Source organism: Oncorhynchus gorbuscha, linkage group LG03 (genome assembly GCF_021184085.1).
Source record: "Oncorhynchus gorbuscha isolate QuinsamMale2020 ecotype Even-year linkage group LG03, OgorEven_v1.0, whole genome shotgun sequence".
Classification (NCBI taxonomy): domain Eukaryota; kingdom Metazoa; phylum Chordata; class Actinopteri; order Salmoniformes; family Salmonidae; genus Oncorhynchus; species Oncorhynchus gorbuscha.
In genome coordinates this window covers 70508966-70530509 of record NC_060175.1, presented here as the reverse complement: position 1 = coordinate 70530509, position 21544 = coordinate 70508966, and the positions used below count along the sequence as shown (strand labels likewise).

Here is a 21544-nt window from a genome sequence, read left to right as displayed (position 1 = left end):
GAAATTGAAGTGATATCATTGACGTAGGTCCGAGTGTCTTGAAAGGATCCAATGGCGAGTACATAATCCCCCTCTACCATCAGTCCTATTAGCCAACGTGCAATCATTGGATAATAAAATGGATGAGCTCCGATCAAGATGATCCTACCAACGGGACATGAAACACTGTAATATCTTATATTTCACGGAATCTTGGCTGAAAGACGACATGGATAACACTCAGCAAGCTGGGTTTAAGGTGCATCAGCAAGATAGAACAGCTGCCTGTGGGGTGGCGGTCTGTGTCTATTTGTAAATTACAGCAGGTGCACAAAATGTGATATTAAGGAAGTCCCTAGATTTTGCTCCCCTGAGGTAGAGTATCTCATAAGCTGTAGACCACACTATTTACCAAGAGTGTTATCATCTATATTCTTTGTAGATGTCAATTTACCACCACAAACCAATGCAGGCACTAAGACCGCACTCAAAGAGCTGTAGAAGCAAACAAGAAAATGCTCATCCAGAGACGGCGATCCTAGTGGCCGGGGACTTTAATACAGGGAATTTCTACCAGCATGTTAAATGTGCAACCAGGGGGAAAAAATTCTAGCCCACAATTACTAAACACACAGAGATGCGTACAAAGCTCTCCCTTTCCCTCCATTTGGCAAATATGACCATAACTGTTTACAAGCAAAAATGAAAGCAGGAAGAACCAGTGACTCGCTCAATACGGAAGTGGTCAGATGACGCAGATGCTAAGCTATAGGACTGTTTTGCTAGCACAGACTGGAATATGTTCCAGGATTCTTCCGATGGCATTGAGGAGTACACCATGTCAGTCACAGGTTTCCTTATTGTCCCCACAGTAACCTTACATACATACCCCAACCAGAAGCCATGGATTACAGGTAACATCCTCACTGAGCTAAAGGTTAGAGCTGCTGCTTTCAAGGAGTGGGACTCTAACCTGGACGCTTATAAGAAATCCCGCAATGCCATCCGACGAACGATCAAAGTGTCAATACAGGCAAAGTGTCAATACCGGACTAAGTTGGACCATACCACACTGGCTCCAAAGCTCACTGGATGTGGCGGGGCTTGCAAACTATTATGGACTACAAAGGGAAGCACAACTGCGAGCTGCCCAGTGACACAAGCCTACCAGAAGAGCTAAATTACTTCTATGCTTGCTTCGAGGCAATCAACACTGAAACATGCATGAGAGCATCAGCTGTTCCGGACGACTGTGTGATCACGCTCTCCAAAGCCGATGTGAGTAGACCTTTAAACAGGTCAAAATACACAAGGCTGCAGGACCAGACGGATTACCAGGACATGTACTCCGAGCATGCACTGACCAACTGACAGGTGTCTTCACTGACATTTTCAACCTGTCCCTGACCGAGTCTGTAATACCAACATGTTTCAAGCAGACCACCATAGTCCCTGTGCCCAAGAACACCAAGGTAAACTGCCTAAATGACTACTGACCCGTAGCACTCACGTCTGTAGCCATGAAGTGCTTTGAAGAGCTGATCATGGCTCACATCAACAACATTATCCCAGAAATCCGAGACCCATTCCAATTTGCATACCGCCCCAACAGATCCACAGATGACGCAATCTCTATTGCACTCCACACTGCCCTTTCCCACCTGGACAAAAGGAACACCTACATGAGAATGCTTTTCATTGACTCCAGCTCAGCATTCAACACCATAATGCCCTGAAAGCTCATCACTAAGCTAAGGACCCTGGGACTAAACACCTCCCTCTGCAACTGGATCCTGGACTTCCTGGCGGGCCACCCCCAGGTGGTAAGGGTAGGTAACAACACATCCGCTACATCCAACACTGGGCCCCTCAGGGGTGCATGCTCAGTTCTCTCCTGTACTCCATGAGATCCTCTCATAGTGTGTATGGCCCAGTACATCACTGGGGCCAAGTTTCTGCCATCCAGTACCTCTATACCAGGCGGTGTCAAAGGAATACCATGAAAATAGCCAAAGACCTCCCCCCCTCCATTTTTACGCTGCTGCTTCTCTGTTTATTATCTATGCATAGTCACTTTAACTCTACCTACATGTACATATTACTTCAATTACCATGACTAATCTGTTCCCCCGCACATTGACTCTGTACTGGTATCCCCTGAATATAGCCTTGCTACTGTCATTTTATTGTCGCTCTTTTATTAATAGTTATTTTCTATTTCTCTTCATTTTTGTCTCTACTTATCAAATGTAATGCACTGCAGTGCTAGCTAGCTGTAGCTTATGCTTGAGAAGATTCGTTCTCATATCCTTTGATTGCGTGGACAAAGTGTCATGCTGCAAGAGCTCTGATAGGTTGGAGGACATCCTCCAGAAGTTGTCATCATTTCTGTGTAAGTCTTTGGAAGGGGGTGAGAACCATGAGCCTCCTAGGTTTTGTTTTTGAAGTCTGTACCCAGATGAGGATGTGAACTAGCTGTCCTCTAGCTACACAATAGCGCGACCCTACATAGTGCTGTTGAGGCTACTGTAGACCTTCATTGCAAAACAGTGGGTTGAATAAATTATTTGGTGATGTGTATATATTTGGTGTAGTTTTATCTGTGTAACCTCGGTGTAGCCTCTGAGGGGCCTCCACTGCTCAGCACGCTGAGTCTTTTACACTGCAGGTTGTGACATCTGTCACCCAACACACCAGACTATAGTATCGCTACAGCCTGGCAAGCAAGGGTAACCAATTACTTTCTTGACGCATGGCATGTGCCCAGTTTAGTTATAAACCCAATATCAGAGCTGGAAACAAACCATTAGAAATACAATTGAAAATGTATTATTGTGCAACGGAGATAGACACCCTTGGGGTGTCAAAAGTTCCTCATTGGTGCTTACTTTTCTGAGTCAAGCTAGTGTTTTTGAGCTGAGTCAAGCTGGTCAAGCTAGTGTTTTTCCTCATGGCAGCAGTTCTTTCTTTTGATAACGATGACCTTCGGGCAGAGTTTCAGCAAAGTGCTGAATATTTGAGTCTGATGGAAAAAAATAACCACAATACATTCCATATGACCATATACACCTCTGTGACAGAAACTTGAGCCTCTCTGGAAGAAGTGCTCATCTCCCTTTTTGTGACCCTGCTTTGAGAGGTGACAGATCCCATTTAAACTTCCATTCACTTTGTGTGGCAAGACTAACTTTGCTTTGAGCCAGTGTGTCAGAATCTTAGGAGAGGAACTAGCATGATGAGCAGCATTGTCTGAGACCTGAATGCTTGTGTTAGCTCCCCAAGCTTACACTCAGGAGACACACGGTCTTGAGGTGGGCAGAGGACCTGGGTTTGATACCATGTCTGTCACACAAGGAACAAAATTAGAGCAATCACTTGAGGTTCAAGATAATTTCCAGAGTCAAAAGGTTTCTACTGGGCACATATGTCAGTTTAACATCTAGTTTTGATTTACATTTGGTTGAGTTGTCAACTAACATGAATTCAACTTGAACTCAACAAAAAAAAATCATTGGATTTAGGTGAAAAAAACACGAGATTGTTGATTCAAGCGTCATCACATGTAATTTTTTTGTTGAAATGGCGTGGAAACAACGTTGATTCAACCAGCTTTTTTTTGCCCTGTAGATATTGTGCATTGTATCATTTGATTGAATATATTGTTAGGTCAATATATGTCTAGTTTCTATAGTAGATCTGATATTGCCACAAGTGTGTGCATGTGTCGGTGCCTGCGCCACGGATAAAGAGGGAATGCTCCTCCACTATGACTCTCAGATACTCTGAGTTTACTCATCACATTATCTCTCTCGCGGTATAATTTCTCTCTCCCCCCTCACTCCCGATATGCTGTTGCGCAAAAGCAGACACTGCAGGGAAGAATACAGCAAGTGAAGCCTAGCCACCGGCATCCCCCTTTTTCTCCGTCTTTGTCCCTCTCTCACTCTCTAGAAGAGATCTCTGCTTACCCTTCCATCACCACCCGTCATCTCCACCGTCTGAGCCAGGTTGGGGTTAGCTAAACTGGGCATTGGCAAAGGACAAAGGTGGGTACTGAAGCTCAATGACATTTCTCAATAACTAGTGTTCTGTTTTAGTCTAATAGCATGCAGTAGCACTGTGCTGGAGGACAGAGTAGACCAGATACCGGTGTGCTGAATGTGCATTATGGCTGGTTGCTGTATAGTAACATTGCAGGGCTGCAGTGGTCTCTAGCAGACGATTATATCATCTTAACATGTTTATATTTTCTTGCTGTGCAAACCAGACTTGAAAGTTACCTGCATGATTGCCTCACTAGAGATGGTCTGCCACCAGTAGTCATCTTCAGTGAATGTCCTCTTTGAGGTATCTCTTAATTATGATGAACTATTTGTTTGCTATTTCTGCATATGGTTTAGGTGTCAGTTTGATGCATGTTTAGAGGACACTTTCAGTTTCCGTGGATATGAAACTAGTTTTTTTGTGCAGACTTTGCCTTGTCAAAGATTGTTGGCCGAGTGTTACACATGCAGTTTAATACTCCAATCTGCTCTTGCTCAATTACTGAAGTGTTTAGCTAGAGTGTTTTGGTTTTGCGCATTCATTGCATGTGAGATTGGGAATCATTCCAAAACGGGGGTTGTGACTGTTGCATTGTTTGGTGCAGTAAACTGTTGAATACTACAAGCGAGTGTCCTGGATCAAGCGAGTGTCCTGGATCTGTGAGTTTGAATACGCTTTTAGAGAACAACATTTATCCATTGATCAAAATATCCGTTTTTTTACCATGGTCCAAATTCTTGACTCAGCAATTATAGACCAAGCATTAGCAACAGATTTAAAAATACTAGTGGAAGTATGGCTACTAGTCATACACAACTTTGTACCATACATGCTCCTGTTTTGTATATGAGATGCTTGTTTATCTATTGTTTGATCATACATAAATCATTTAATCCCGTGGAAAGAGTATTTGGCGCATCTGTCAGTGGTATCCTCAGTTCAGCTAAGAAGTGGATCATTATGCTCTGCACACTTACAGCACTGTTATCTGAACATTGACACGATGTGTCCAGCGATGATGTCAGGAAGTGGGGTCGTGACTTGTTGCAAGGCGTTGCTCCCTACCTCACTGGATCGTATGTTATGTGCCCTCTGACCTGGGGCTCTACAGACTGACTGGGTTGTGACAAATATTAGATGATGGATCTGTCCTGTGAAAGGAGCAACTATTTACTATAGGCTATTTGGGTCATATGATTATCGGGACATTATTTTTACCTCAGTAATAGTAGAAAACGCTATTCCTGTGTCGTCTGCTGAAGTTATTGCTTGTGAATTATGTATTTATGCACTTATGTGGTAATGCTGTGCTGTGGTTTGTTGAGATGCAAGACAAATTACCCGAAAGGGACAAAATAAATTATCATAATAATAATCATTATTATTATTTTTGGAAGTAGGAACTGTTTGGATCAATGGATTTGTATCTGAAGCAACCTACATTCTCCAAATGTTCTGTTCTTAGAGTGAATATGAGCCATGCTTTGGTTATTTGGCTATTTTGTTTAAATCCCTGATAGTAAACTTCTAACATCCTAGAAACCTTCTAATAGCCATTTCAAAATGGTTACTAATACCCTCCCAACCCCTTAGAGCTTTGCATCTGGTGTCACATATCCTGCTGTTTCCATCTGAGTTAACACCATTAAATATTGACGACTGTGAAACGGAATCACGCTCTGTATTAAATAGTCACAAAGGTTTACTCAGAGCAAGGAGTTGATGGTCCGAGGAACATTGGAGAAGGAGGATGAGATAAAAAACATAGCCTAATTACAAATGGGCTTCAGATGGAGACCTTCAGTCAAGATCAGTCTCTTGGTCTTGTCATTTTTTCTCTAAAAGTCAAAAATCACTTCTGGACCCATAGATTCGTAATGTATCAATGCTCAGTTATAGAAATCCATCCGATATCATTCAGGGAAAAAGAAGTTGGAAAAAGAACACGGTCAAACCTGATGCAAGTCTAGGTTTGGTTATTGTAGGTGGTGCTAAACAATTGACACAGTTTGTTGTAAATGTGTAGTTACAGAAAGGTAGCACAACTGAAGGTCCTCTCCTCTCTGCCTTCATCGTCCAGGAGTGCTCTTCAAATCAAATCAAATCAAATTGTATTTGTCACATGCACTGAATACAGCAGGTGTAGATCTTATAGTGAAATGCTTACTGACAAGCCCTTAACCAACAATGCCGTAAGAAGTTAAGAAAAATAACAGTTCAGTAAAAATTGAAAATAAAAAATAAAAGTAACAAATAATTATAAAGCTGCAGTAAAATAACAATAGCAATATGTACATGAGTTAAATCAAATCAAATCAAATGTATTTATATAGCCCTTCGTACAGCTGATATCTCAAAGTGCTGTACAGAAACCCAGCCTACAACCCCAAACAGCAAGCAATGCAGGTGTAGAAGCACGGTGGCTAGGTAAAACTCCCTAGAAAGGCCAAAACCTAGGAAGAAATCTAGAGAGGAACCAGGCTATGAGGGGTGGCCCGTCCTCTTCTGGCTGTGCAGGGTGGAGATTATAACAGAACATGGCCAAGATGTTCAAATGTTCATAAATGACCAGCATGGTCAAATAATAATAATCACAGTAGTTGTCGAGGGTGCAGCAAGTCAGCACCTCAGGAGTAAATGTCAGTTGGCTTTTCATAGCCGATCATTAAGAGTATCTCTACCACTCCTGCTGTCTCTAGAGAGTTGAAAACAGAAGGTCTGGGACAGGTAGCATGTCCGGTGAACAGGTCAGAACAGTTGAAACAGGAGCAGCAGCACGGCCAGGTGGACTGGGGACAGCAAGGAGTCATCATGCCAGGTAGTCCTGAGGCATGGTCCTAGGGCTCAGGTCTTCCGAGAGAAAGAGAGAATTAGAGAGAGCATACTTAAATTCACACAGGACACCGGATAAGTACTCCAGATATAACAAACTGACCCTAGCCCCCCGACACATAAACTACTGCAGCATAAATACTGGAGACTGAGACAGGAGGGGTCAGGAGACACTGTGGCCCCATCCGATGATATCCCCGGACAGGGACAAACAGGAAGGATATAACCCCACCCACTTTGCCAAAGCACAGCCCCCACAACATTAGAGGGATATCTTCAACCACCAACTTACCATCCTGAGACAAGGACGAGTATAGCCCACAAAGATCTCCACCACGGCACAACCCAAGGGGGGGGGGGGACCAACCCAGACAGGAAGATCACGTCAGTGACTCAACCCACTCAAGTGACGCACCCCTCCTAGGGATGGCATGAAAGAGCACCAGTAAGCCAGTGACTCAGCCCCTAAGTGATTGCATAAATAATAAACAGAGAGTAGCTGCAGCGTAAAAGGGGGGTCTGGGTAGCCATTTGATTAACTGTTCAGGAGTCTTATGGCTTGGGGGTAGAAGCTGTTGAGAAGCCTTTTGGACCTGGACTTGGTGCTCCGGTACCACTTGCTGTGCGGTAGCAGAGAGGACAGTCTATGACTAGGGTGGCTGGAGTCTTTGACAATTTTTAGGGCCTTCATCTGATACCGCCTGGCATAGAGGTCCTGGATTGCAGCAAGATTGGCCCCAGTGATGTACTGGGCCATACGCCCTACCCTCTGTAGTGCCTTGCGGTCGGGGCCGAGCAGTTTCCATACCAGGCAGTGATGCAACCAGTCCGGATGCTCTCAATGGTGAAGCTGTAGAACTTTTTGAGGATATGAGGACCCATGCCGAATCTTTTCAGTCTCCTGAGGGGGAATAGATTTTGTCATGCCCTCTTGATGACTGTCTTAGTGTGTTTGGACCATGATAGTTTGTTGGTGATGTGGACACCAAGGAACTTGAAGTTCTCCACCTGTTCCACTACAGCACTGTCGATGGGAATGGGGGCGTGCTCAGTCCTCTTTTTCCTGTAGTCCACAATCATCTCCTTTGTCTTGATCAGGTTGAGGGAGAGGTTGTTGTTCTGGCACCACACGGCCAGGTCTCTGACCTCCTCCCTATAGGCTGTCCCATCGTTGTTGGAGATCAGGCCTACCACTGTTGTGTCATTGGCAAACATGATGATGGTGTTGGAGTCGTGCCTGGCCATGCAGTCATGAGTGAATAGGAAGTACAGCAGGGGACTGAGCACGCACCCCTGAGGGGCCCCCGTGTAGAGGATCAGCATGGCGGATGTGTTGTCACCTACCCTTACCACATGGGGGCGGCCCGTCAGGAAGTCCAGGATCAAGTTGCAGAGGGAAGTGTTTAGTCCCAGGGTCCTTAGCTTAGTGATGCGCTTTCAGGGCACTATGGTGTTGAATGCTGAGCTGTAGTCAATGAATAGCATTGCAACATAGGTGTTCCTTTTGTCCAGGTGGGAAAAGGCAGTGTTGAGTGCAATAGAGATTTCATCATCTGTGGATCTGTTGTGGCGGTATGCAAATTGGAGTGGGTCTAGGGTTTCTGGGATAATGGCGTTGACGTGAGCCATGACCAGCCTTTAAAAGCACTTCATGGCTACAGACAGGAGTACTACGGGTCGGTAGTCATTTAGGCAGGTTACCTTACTGTTCTTGGGTACAGCGGCTATGGTGGTCTGCTTGAAACATGTTGGTATTACAGACTCAGTCAGGGACAGAATGAAAATGTCAGTGAAGACACTTGCCAGTTGGTCAGCGCGTGCTCGGAGTACACGTCCTGGTAATCCATCTGGCCCTGCGGCCTTGTGGATGTTGACTTGACTATGGATATACATTCATTTATGAATATTGAAAAATATAGACATGAATATTGAAAAAACACAATTTTGGATTTGGCACATTTTGTAATATATTGTTGAGCATAATATACTGTACGGGCATATCAAAGTTCCAAAATGGAATCTCTGCTACTTTAAGAGTTATGATCCAATTTGTAGGCATTACCAACAGAGTGAATGTGAAATTGAATTCAAAGTGGCCGTCATCTGCTGGTGATTTTCAGGATGTGCAATGATACAGGAGGGCTGTGTTACATTTCCTACTATACCAATTTCTCTATAAAATAACTTTAAAACTGGCAGAGGTCCCACTCTGAAACTTTGATCTGACCATAGAGTATGACCACATGTTCAACAATATATTGAAAAATAATCCAAATCCAAAATTGATTTTTTTTCAATATTCAAATACATGTTTGTATTTGCCAATATTCAGAAATATTGAAATAAAAAAAATACATATATATTGTGGTATTTTTTTCTCCTGGTTTCATATGGAATCACTCAGTAGGCAATTTATTTTCATCACAATATTATTATTAAAATGTTTTACATTTGATTAATTTAGAAGACGCTCTCATCCAGAGCGACTTACAGCAGTGAGTACATACATTTTCGTACTGGTCTCTCATGGGAATCAAACCCACAACCCTGGCACTGCAAATGCCATGCTTTATTAACTGAGCCACACAGGACCTGATTATGATTTGGTCGTAGATTGTCTGCTGATTGGGATTGTATCAACTATACACTCTATGTCCTCTCTATACTGTAGCTGCATCCCTGTGTGATCCCAGGCTCTAGTCTTTCCCATCAGTGTCACTTCAGGCATAGCTGCAAAGTGAGCACTCTGTCTCTCCGACACCTCTCCTCCCTCCCTCCCTCCCTGCTGCTGAAAGCCGATGATGATGGCATGAGACAGCAGAAATGCGAGCTGAGGGTGATACATCAAACGTCCTCTCCCGTCGGAAGCCAGCTGCGGACGCCCGACCATCCACTTGTGTTGGAGTTTGTCCCAGATGAGTTGTCATTGGCTGAGAGCAAGCTGCAGAGTCCCCATGTGTTGCTCCACGATACACTTTCAATGTATTCCTCCTCCCTTTGCCATCTCTCCTTTCTACCTCTTTCTATTCCCCTCTTTGTTTGAAAAACTGGAGTCTACCTGTTGGAGATTCATGTAGAGGTTTGGTTTACGGTTTCTATATGTCGTGTCACCTCATGCAGCACTGACTTTAGAGAGGACGCACACATTTAGTTGACTATGGATACGTTGGACACCTTCCCGTCTGACATCTTGGTCTCTAGCTCTTGGGAGTTGTTGATCCACGACCATGGCTTGTGTTTGGTTCAAAGAGAGCTGCAGTCGGAGGAATGTGGTGGGTTGTTTCAGTTGCTAATTTAGGCTCAAAAGTTCCAGGAACGGTGGAACTCAGACTCTTCACTTGTTTTATGGCACCATTTCTGTCGTGTTTCATTCGGTGCCAGGAAAATTCTTCTTGGCTGGCTCTCTGCTTCCTTGGCCGGAACAAGGCCGGGGTGCAAGAGGCAGGAGCAGGTCGGCCTCCCCGGGCTCCTCGTCAGCACAAACACACGCTCTCACGCACACACATAAAGACACACACGCACACACACACACACGGGAGGCAGGAGAAAAATGGAGAGGGCATCTGGGATCTATGTATTTTTAAAGTAGAAACCAGGTTACTGCTTAGTGTAATGCCTACAGCTATGCACTACATTTTCAACACCAAATTCCATGTGTATGTTGGCAGTCAATTTTTATTCATCTGAAAGGATTGTATAGGTGTTAGCAATTTGGTGAAAATTTCACCCAGCCTATCAGAGGGAAAGGTGGAGCAACCCCCATATTGCTTATACTTTAAAAAAATCACATTCTGTTCAAGTGCCTAGGGGGAAAGGGGTTCTTTTTGGACTGGGCCATAGTCTGAATTGGTCCATGTCCCTCTTGGTTGCCATTCTCCCTGCTCAGCCTCCTATTGTAATCTGTTATTCTTGGATTGAGTCAGACCTTTCCACTTTTTAATGAACTTCTATTCTTAGATCGAGGGAGTATACATTTCCAATTACACCAGCGGTTTTAGGCTGATTTATTAGACCAAGGGCAAGGGACGGATTTAACAGTGAAACTCTATGACAGTGGGAAAACTATGGTTGCATTCATTAGTGCAGAGCGTAGCAAAATCTACTGTTTGTACAGTGACATCAATTTAGGCCTATTGTATGTTATGGACGATGATGCCTTTGTGTGACTAAATGCAGAGTTGGCCAAAAGTGCTGTATTACAGGGGCACCATAGTTCACATACTGTATCTATATCAAATTCAGATTCAGATTCTTCTTGCCAACTGATTCCTCATTACGATTTAGAAAGGAACATTGTCACAGATGACTAATGCTGAATCTGAATATTGAAATGTCGGGTGTGTCTGAAATGAGACCCTTTTCCATACTGTATATAGTGCAGTACTTCTGACCAGGGCTCTGGTCAGGGCTCTGTCCAGGGCTGTGGTAATGCACCATTTAGGGAAAAGGGTGCCATTTCAGACACATCCGACATTACAATATTCAGATTCAGCATTAGTCATCTGTGACAATGTTCCTTTCTAAATCGTCATGAAGAATCGGTTGGCAAGAAGAATCTGAATTTGAAATAGATATGTGAACTATGGTGCCCGTGTCATACAGTACTTTCAGTAGATGGAGCACTATTTCTAATTGTATAGTGTCTCTTTTCCCGATGAAGAGCTGTGAGGGGAGGGGGGGGGGTGAGACCTCTCGTTGTTTGGATTTGAAAATCAAACCGTTGTGATGGAAGGGGGGCTGTGCTTGTGGGTGTTTGAGTGCGAAAGACATGGAGGAGAATCAACCAGTAAAAGCACAGCCCCCTTCATTATCAAGGCATAATGTCAAAACAGACTTTCCAGACTGAAGTCAGGAGGATTTTGAGTTTGGTATCAGCCAGACTACAGAATATCTTCCAGAAACTGCTCAATGGCTAGTAGGCAACCATCACTGCTGTGGCCAGCCCTGCTCTGTATCTCAATGAGTTGGAGGGGGGAGTTTGGAGTCACCTTCACATGATCTGCCCCTGCTTTTACATGACCGCTCCCTCATAATGCTGAGGGTAATGAGTCGTAACATTGATGCACTTCAGCCACAGAGACCACACCAGAGCATGCAACAGCCCTCCTTTAAACAGTGGCTTGAGGCCTATATATTTTGACCTTTATTTAACTAGGCAAGTCATTTAAGAACCAATTCTTATTTACAATGACGGGCTACCCCAACCAAACCTGGATGACGCTGGGCCAATTGTGCACCACCCTATGAGACTCCCAATCACTGCCGAATGTGGTGCAACCTGGACCCAAACCAGGGACTGTAGTGATGCCTCTTGCAATGAGATGCAGTGCCTTAGACCCCTGTGCCACTCAGGAGCCCCAAAGACTCACCTTACATTCTCTATCTGTGACCTGGAAGGTGAACAACTCTCTTGGTTTTACAGTGGATTTTATTTAAACTGTGGGTTTCAGTGTCCATTTTTAAAAATCATACTGTTGGACATGACCTTCACTAATACAGTGAAAAAAAGACTAACGTTTCGAGTTGGCCATTTTATTCAACAGCCATGGCCCCCTCCTTGCATTTGGATCGGCATTTTTAGATCTGAACCAAATCTCTAACAATGACACCACATCATCTGCTACAATTGTATTTATATCAATCATCCTACAACATTTGGTAGAATTTTTTTAATTTTGCCTTTCCGTTTCTTCTCAAACAGAGTTAGGGGAAATAGAATCCAACGGGGGGACAGAATCAGAGAGAACACTGGCCTTTTAGTAGATTGGTTCAGAAAATAAATCCACAGGGTCTCAATCCAGGGACTGAGGATTGATTGTCACATTTTTGCAGGTAGAAATGTGTAAAAAGCAATAATGAAATGGGACTTTTATTAAAGGGATTTGCTTGCTTTGTTCTGATTGAGCATGGTCAGGTATTGTTAGAGAACAGCAACATCTATTGGAGGGTTTGTCCTTAGAACATTATACAACTAATGACACTTCTGATGCTTCTAGAAACACTATCAGATAGGCAAACATCTTACCAATACTTGTTTCCCTTTGGCTATGTGCAGAAACCCTTAAAATAACCCAGTCTGACTTCAGAAATGTATTTCATGAAGGGTGCTTCTCCCCCTCTGAAATGGTGATGCACACCCCACATAAGTACAATGTGACAGTTACAACCCTTCAAAATACCCTACATTGTCATGAAAATCCCTTAGCAGACTCAAGGAGGCACTATAGAACAATATAAAATTGAGAGCGCTGAAGCCTCTGGAAACACTATCTAGTTTCAGAAATTGTATTTATTTAAAGACCTTATGGAAGACTCACCATACATTCTCTAAACCCAGCAAGTTCAGTCTTACCCTGTCATTTCTTGTCTGTCCACAGAGGTAAGAGATCATAGGTGAGAGAGTGACCCCACAGCAGGCGTTCCATCCCGGCACGCTCCCCTCCTCGTGACCTCATGTATCCTGAATCCAACCAGGACTCGCCGGCGCGCCTCTCCCATAAACAGCATGCATCCCCTGGCATGATCTACAGGTACAACAGACACACACACACACACACACACACACACACACACACACACACACACACACACACACACACACACACACACACACACACACACACACACACACACACACACACACACACACACACACACACACACACACACACACACACACACACACACACACACACACGTACACCTAAACCTTACCCTAACACTATCCTAATTCTAACCCTAACTCCAATTCTAATCCTAAACCTTAAGCCATTTATCATTTCTCCGCATTTTTGAGGGTTTATTATTCCTGTGAGGACTCTTGGTCCTCACAAGTTGAATAAAATGTGTACACACAGAAACACACGCGCACACACACACACACGCACATCGACACGCTCACGCACACGCACACACAGAATCAACACTAGGTGGAGCCATACATGTATGGCTGAAAGATTACAGCCTCACAGCAGCAGGGAAATTTGGCTTAGTCCTGTAGATCTGTTTTATTTTACCCTTGTATTACTTGTAGGTTTCCTTGTATCTCTCTTGCTTGCTTGACAATGCTCTCTCGCTCCTGCTCGCTATTTTTCTATTTTTCTCTCCAGTGCTCGGTATGGGAGCCATGGGAGTCCCAGCAAGCGACAGCTGCAGTACTACAGGTACAATTTGTCTGTCTTATATCCCTCCTCCCTGGATATACAGTCATATTCTCTGTCACTCCTCGGTCAATGAACCACAGTGGTATGCCTGTGGAACCAGCTCATAAAATATTAAAGATGCACTATGCAGAAATGGCTCTGCCATTTCCTGTTTGCTAAAATTAATTTCTGAACGACCAGCTCGAGTCGGTCTCATGTAGCAAAATTTGAAATGTTTTTTATTTATTTTTACATTGGATAAAAGTACAGCTACAAAATTGTATATCATACACTACAGTTGAGGAACAATGGGAAAGTAATTCTGCTTTGAAAGTTGATAAACTTGTAACCTCACTTTTGAGAAAATGGCCCTTGCATGTTTTGGTACCTACTGGAGAGCTCTTTTTTGTCTACACCCTTTCAGCATCGTTCACACCCTCTTAAGCTTTAGCCCCACCCATCTCTTTAAGGAGTCACATGTGAGGCTATGTACTAAACATCCAAAGATTTCAAGACTAACGGCTGGCTTATACTACGGGTGTGTTCATAAATGTAATTTGGAGTGCCAGAGTGTGCTCTTGGTGTTTGTAAACTCATAGCATTGTCAGATTGTCCATTCATAAATTCAGAGCATTTCGCTCTGGGAGCGTTCAGAGTGCACACAGGATGCTCTGGCTGAGGAGTGGGGTTGATCCGAGCTTTCTGACCTAACAACAGCAGTCAAGCACCTAAGCTAACTTGCTAACGTTGGCTCGCTTGCGAGCCACTTCCAGACACAAATGAGAGAACAGCTCACTTTGACCATTTTATTTGCCCCACCAGAGCTGGTTAGGCTGTTTTTATGTTATCCAGAGCATTGGTGACTGCAACTGTGCTGCTGGCAAACATTTTGTGACGCTTTTCTGCCAACGTTTACTGACACCGGCCATATTCAACTGTTGTTGAGCGTTCGTAAATTCGTCAGTTATTCTGCACTCTTGCACACTTAGACGAGAGTGCTCTGAAATCTGAGTAGATAGCCCGAGCGAATCTACCAGCTACGTCTATTGACAGTTGTCGCAGTGACATCATAAACATTCTATTGAAATAGTTACTTGCATAGTGGAGTTTTTGTTAAGACTTATAGCTAGCGAGCTAAACAATAATATGAATAATATTACTACACAGATCATACACGGAATGTTAGCTCGCTGGCTAACAGTACAGTTAAACTTTAAATGAAAAAGACTTTGTGATAAAATTACAAATGTATAATATCTGAAAATGAAAACTCTCTTACCCATATACATGGATGGATGCTTCTCCCTCTCTGTCACGGATGCCATGGTTGCCCTTAGTTTGAAGATGTAATCCGGAGACAGGTGTTTTATACAACAGCCTTCTGTGTGTTCTCTTTTCGACTCTGTCTGCATATTTGCAATCAAACACCAGAATATTTTTCATGTCCTTAGCTATCATACTCTAATTCCACTGATTTCAAAACTCTGTCTTCCAGAAAGTGGAGAGCAACACTTATGCAGTTCTACTACGTGATATCTTCCCAAAAGGCCGTGTTAGAAAGGATTACCTACACATACTAACCAGCTCATATTATAGACAGAAGCTTGCTTTATGGCAGACCAATCCGAACTCATCTCTCGGCATGTCCATTCCAATCATTATCTCAGACAATCATGGCTAGTGGGAAGGTTTTCTAATTTTTCTGTGGCAAAAACCAACTAGGCTCGTAATTGAACACTTTTATTCATATTTACAGATGGTATACACGTTTGTTATTAAGGTACGTTAAAGTTCACATGTTCCAGAAGGCATTACTGCCCAAAATTGCATTTTGATTTAAAAAAAGATTTACGCTCAAATGGCTCTCCTGTTTCCTGAAACAAGTCACATTTCAGTTTATTTGACAAAACAAGCAAGTATAGTGTAGAGAATCATTGTACCATCTTAACCGCTGTGAAATATGTTTTCCATAACCAAAAATATAGTATTTTCAGCTGTTTGAAGCTAGTGTACAAAACTGAAAGTAAAATATGTAAAAACAACACTTAAGAACGGGAAGCATAGAAACAAAGCATATAGAAATGATCTAACGCTTCTTAGACTTGCTTTCAATGAGAATGACAGATGTGAAAAACCCAGCAGTGTTGCAGTTCTTGACCAAACGGTACACAAGAAACCTACTCCCATAAAGGAACTTACATTTGTTGTCTTACCGATTCACCCTCTTAAAGGCACACGTGCATAATCCATGTCTTAATTGTCACAACGCTTAAATATCCTTCTTTAACCTGTTTTCTCCCCTTCATCTACACTGATTGACGTGACATCAATAAGTTATCAAAGCTTTCTCCTGGATTCACCTGGTCAGTCTGTGTCATGGAAAGAGCAGAGCTGTGTTCGAATACCCATACTAACATACTGTATACTACATACTTAGTGAGTATATACTACATACTATATACTATTAGTTCATTTTAGTATACTGTAAATGAAGAGTATCGTTTCAGTTGAGTGTACGAGAGCTTTGCCTGTCTATCGGAAATTGATGTGGTTGTTATGCAACCTCTTGCTAGCTTGTTAGCATAACAAATGACTAGCTAAACATTTTCCGATTTTGGGTGCATTCGTAAATTTAATTGCTAGAGTGCGCTCTGGTCATTCGTAAATCCAGAGTGTTGTCAGATTGTCCATTGGTAAATTCAGAGCGTTTCGCTCTCGGAGCGTTCAGAGCGCACACTGGACGCTCTGGCCGAGGAGTTGGGCTGATTCCGAGTGTTCAACGCCAGTCAAGCACCTAAGCCAACTACTTCCAGACCCAAATGAGAGAACACCTTACTCTTATCATTTTACTTGCTCTAGCAACTGTGCTGCTGGCAACGATTTCATTATACTTTTTTGCCAACATTTACTGACACCGGCCATATTCAACGGGTGTTGATCATTCATAAATTCATCAGTTATTCTGCACAAGAGTGCTCTGAAATCGGAGTAGATAGATAGATAGAATTAACAATGTCCATTGAAACACACAACAACTCTACCACTTAGCTAAGAATGATGTGAATAATCAAGTCAATAAATGTCAGGTAGTTAGTTAGGTAGTTATTATACTGCCTGGCAAGTTTGATATATTAGTAACCAACTAACGTTAGGTAATTAGCTAACATACTTGTACATACTGCTGTAATGCTATGAGGTTCATAAGGATAACGTAGCTAACAAATTGTCAGCCAACATAACGTTTAACTTATTTGAAAAGTCATTGCTTTATTACATTGCATGTAATAACATGCTAACATGCTAACAACATGCTAACATGTTGTTAGCATTTGTCATAATTGGTTAAAGCAATGAATTTGTATCCGCTGTCGTCGGACTTCGGCTGCATATTTTCTGCCATTTTCTTCAAATCTGAAAATGTTGTAAAGCCATGCCCATTTTCTGAAGAATTGCATTATGGGCCCTAAAAGCACAGAAAAGGTGTCCACTGCATAGATACTTCGTATTTTGGAGAATTTAGTACGACATCCGGGAACTTTTGGCATACTAACTATATCCATACTATGACCAATAAGCATATGATATACTCAAATCACATTACAAATAGTATGGTTAGTGCGGTTAGTATGAGTATTCGAATACAACTCAGGTGCTCTTAATGTTTTGTATACTCAGTATATATACAGTAGGTACAGTGCCTTCGGAATGTATTCATACCCCTTTATTATCCCCTTATTCCACATTATGTTGTCTTACAGATATAATTCAAGATGGATTACATTTTTAAAAAGAATCTCATCCATCTACATGCAATACTCCATAACGATCAAGCGAAAACATGTTTTTAGAAATGTTAGCAAATTTATTGAAAATAAAATACAGAAATATGAATTGACAGTATTGCTAGACAACCATTTTCAGGTCTTGCCATAGATTTTGAAGTAGATTTGAGTCACTCTGGAACATTCCCTGTTGTCTTGGAAAGCAACTCAAGTACCGTCCAAAAGTTTGGGGTCACTTAGAAATTACTATTGTAGCTGGAAACGGCTGATTTTTAATGGAATATCTACATAGGCATAACGATGCCCATTATCAGCAACCATCACTCCTGTGTTCCAATGGTACATTGTGTTAGCTAATCCAAGTTTATCATTTTAAAAGACTAATTGATCATTAGAAAACCCTTTTGCAATTATATTAGCACAGCTGAAAACTATTGTGCTGATTAAAGAAGCAATAAAACTGGCCTTCTTTAGACTAGTGTTGTGTCTTTGGCATCATTAAACTGAATAATTATTTATCAAACAACTCTCTGTAATTATTATTACACGATTAAACTGATTAATCATGTAATTGTAATTAACTAGGAAGTCGGGGCACCAAGGAAAATATTCAGATTACAAAGTTATAATTTTCCTAATACAACTTTTCAGATATTTTAATATCTGATCAATTAGTCTTCTGATTAATGAATTCTTCTTTCCGTCACGTTAGTCTCATTCCAAATGTCGTAAATTGTTGATAATCTCCACGAACCCAGTCTTCACTATGAGTCATCCATTCATCAATTGTTTTAACTCATTTATTTATGAACTAACTAAACAATCACAGAAGTGCACACACAAACAAACAAAGTAAATATGGTTACAAGAAATGATAGGGGAATGTGCCCTAGTGGGCTAAACCGGCATGGCGGCTTGTTAGACAAAAGGGGAATGGGGGTCAGCTGAGAAGTCACTACAGAGTTGATAATTATAACAATTGAAATGCTAATCCTTTGAACATGAATGCTCACTCATTCGGGAACAATTGCAATCAATATATATATTTACGATCAGTGTCGTCGGGATCTCTGTTGAAAAGTTTGTTTCTTTTGGAGAGTCTGTCTGCCCTAGGCTAAGAATTTAACCACGTGGGATGGTTAAAAGATTCAGCAGTCTGGTCTCAAACCTTGGCCCTCTCGTTATCGAGGTAAGCTGGTCTGCAACGTTTGTCTTCTCGTAATTGAGAGAAACATGGTCTGGTGAAAGAATTCTCAAGGTGGGGGTTTTATTCGGAAGAGCAGAAAAAGGCTGTCTCATAACGCCAGGTCCTAACTGTGTTCATGGGGGCGTGCCAGTGACTTAAGTGAAACTTTACACAGAAATACAATTCTCTCGCATTACATCATAACATAGCTTCCCATAATTTCACAAATAGTTTAATCTTTCCTCATTCATCCTGTACATTAATTAGATGCACGCCTCATATCTGAGGCTATTGTATAAACAGCGTTATGGTAATGTGGCCATATTGTCTCCCATGAGTTTCACAAAATTGTACCAAACAGACCAGTTTGTAGCTGGATTCTTCACCAATCTTTTATACCTTCTCCAGAACATAAATGTTGTTTGGACCTCAACTTCTGTGATGTGGAAGAAATTCCTTTGTTCTCTCTATGAAACTTCACTCTCTCTCTATACTGTCTGGCCATGAGGCAGGATCTTCCCTAGGAATTTACGACCTCTTTGACCACAGCAGCCTGGGTGTAACAGAGAGGGAGGTAGGGGGATGGTGCATAGAAAAGGCTGGTGCAGAGGGAGGGTGCGGTTCTTTTTCCCATCTTAATCTTTTCTTTTTATTGGCCAGTCTGAGATATGGCTTTTTCTTTGAAACTCTGCCTAGAAGGCCAGCATCCCGGAGGTGCCTCTTCACTGTTGACATTGAGGCTGGTGTTTTGCGGATACTATTTAATGAAGCTGCCAGTTGAGGACTTGTGAGGATCTGTTTCTCAAACTAGACACTCTAATGTATTTGTCCTCTTGCTCAGTTGTGCATTGGGGCTTCCCACCACTCTTTCTATGCTGATTAGAGCCAGTTTGCATTGTTCTGTGAAGGGAGTAGTACACAGCTTTGTACAAGATCTTCAGTTTCTTGGCAATTTCACACATGTAATAGCCATTTCTCAGAGCAGACTGATGAGTTTCAGAAGAAAGTTATTTGTTTGTAGTCATTTTGAGCCTGTAATTGAACCCAAAAATGCTGATGCTCCAGATACTCAACTAGTCTAAAGAAGGCCAGTTTTATTGCTTCTTTAATTAGAACAACAGTCTTCAGCTGTGATAACATAATTGTAAGTGTTTTCTAATGATCAATTAGCCTTTTAAACGAAACGTGCTACTGGAACACAGGAGTGATGGTTGCTGATAATGGGCCTCTGTACGCCTATGTAGATATTCTATAAAAAATCTGACATTTCCAGCCACAAATAGTCATTTACAACATTAACCATGTCTACAATGTATTTCTGATCACTTGGACAAAACTTTTGCTTTTCATTCAAAAACAAGGACATTTCTAAGTGATCCCAAACTTGTGAACGGTATTGTAGAATTGGCAGTGTGTTTTAGGTTATTATCCGGCTAAAAGGTGAATTAATCTCCCATTGTCTCGCAGAAAGCAGTCTCAACCAGGTTTTCTTCTTGGATTTTGCCTGTAATGTGTATGGAATTTTCCCCGAACATAACACTTTGTATTCAGGACAAAAAGTTAAACACATATTTTTTTTGCCGCATTTTTTGCAACATTACTTTACTGCCTTGTTGCAAAAGGGATGTATGTTCTAGAATATTTGTATTCTGTATTGGCTTCCTTCTATTCACTGTCAATTAGGTTAGTATTGAGGAGTAACTACAATGTTGTTGATCAACCCTCAGTTTTCTCTTATCACTGACATTAAAATTACAGTTTTTTTTTACAGCCTGTTAAATTCAGGCTGAAACACAACAAAATGTTGAACAAGTGATGCACTGTATATACAGCGAGCTCCAAAAGTTTTGGGACAGTGACCATTTTTTGTTGTTGTTTTGGGTCTGTACTCCAGCACTTTGGATTTGAAATGATACAATGACTATGCAGTTGAAGTGCAGATTGAGTTTTAATTTGAGGGTATTTTCAGCTATATCGCATAAACCACTTAGAAATCACATCACTGTTTGTCCGTACTGCCCCCATTTTAGAGGACCAAAATGATTTGGACAATACAGTCGTGGCCAAAAGTTTTGAGAATGACACAAATATTAATTTTCACAAAGTCTGCTGCCTCAGTTTGTATGATGGCAATTTGCATATACTTCAGAATGTTATGAAGAGTGATCAGATTAATTTAAATTAATTAATGCCATGCAAATGAACTGAATCTCAAAAAAACATTTCCACTGCATTTCAGCCCTGCCACAAAAGGACTAGCTGACATCATTGCCGTGTTGACGAGGACAAGGCTGGAGATCACTCTGTAGTGCTGATTGAGTTCGAATAACAGACTGGAAGCTTCAAAAGGAGGGTGGTACTTGGAATCATTGTTCTTCCTCTGTCAATCATGGTTACCTGCAAGGAAACATTTGCCATCCTCATTGCTTTGCACAAAAAGGGCTTCACAGAAAAGGTTATTGCTGCCAGTAAGATTGCACCTAAAACAACCATTTATCGGATCATCAAGAACTTCAAGGAGAGCGGTTCAATTGTTGTGAAGAAGGCTTCAGGGCACCCAAGAAGGTCCAGCAAGCTAC

The 21544-nt window shown here is 42.0% G+C and overlaps 1 protein-coding gene across 1 annotated transcript in view; it reads left to right on the top strand.

The window, feature by feature from the left end:
* Positions 1 to 3601: 3601 nt before the first annotated feature.
* The window catches only part of LOC124031823 (voltage-gated potassium channel subunit beta-2-like), a 124080-nt gene continuing 106137 nt past the window's right edge, over positions 3602 to 21544 (top strand). The window contains exons 1-3 of the mRNA XM_046343534.1: positions 3602 to 4025; positions 13233 to 13385; positions 13965 to 14018. Coding sequence (XP_046199490.1) covers positions 13309 to 13385; positions 13965 to 14018 — 131 coding nt within the window. The 5' untranslated portion in view covers positions 3602 to 4025; positions 13233 to 13308. The remainder of the gene's footprint in view (positions 4026 to 13232; positions 13386 to 13964; positions 14019 to 21544) is intronic.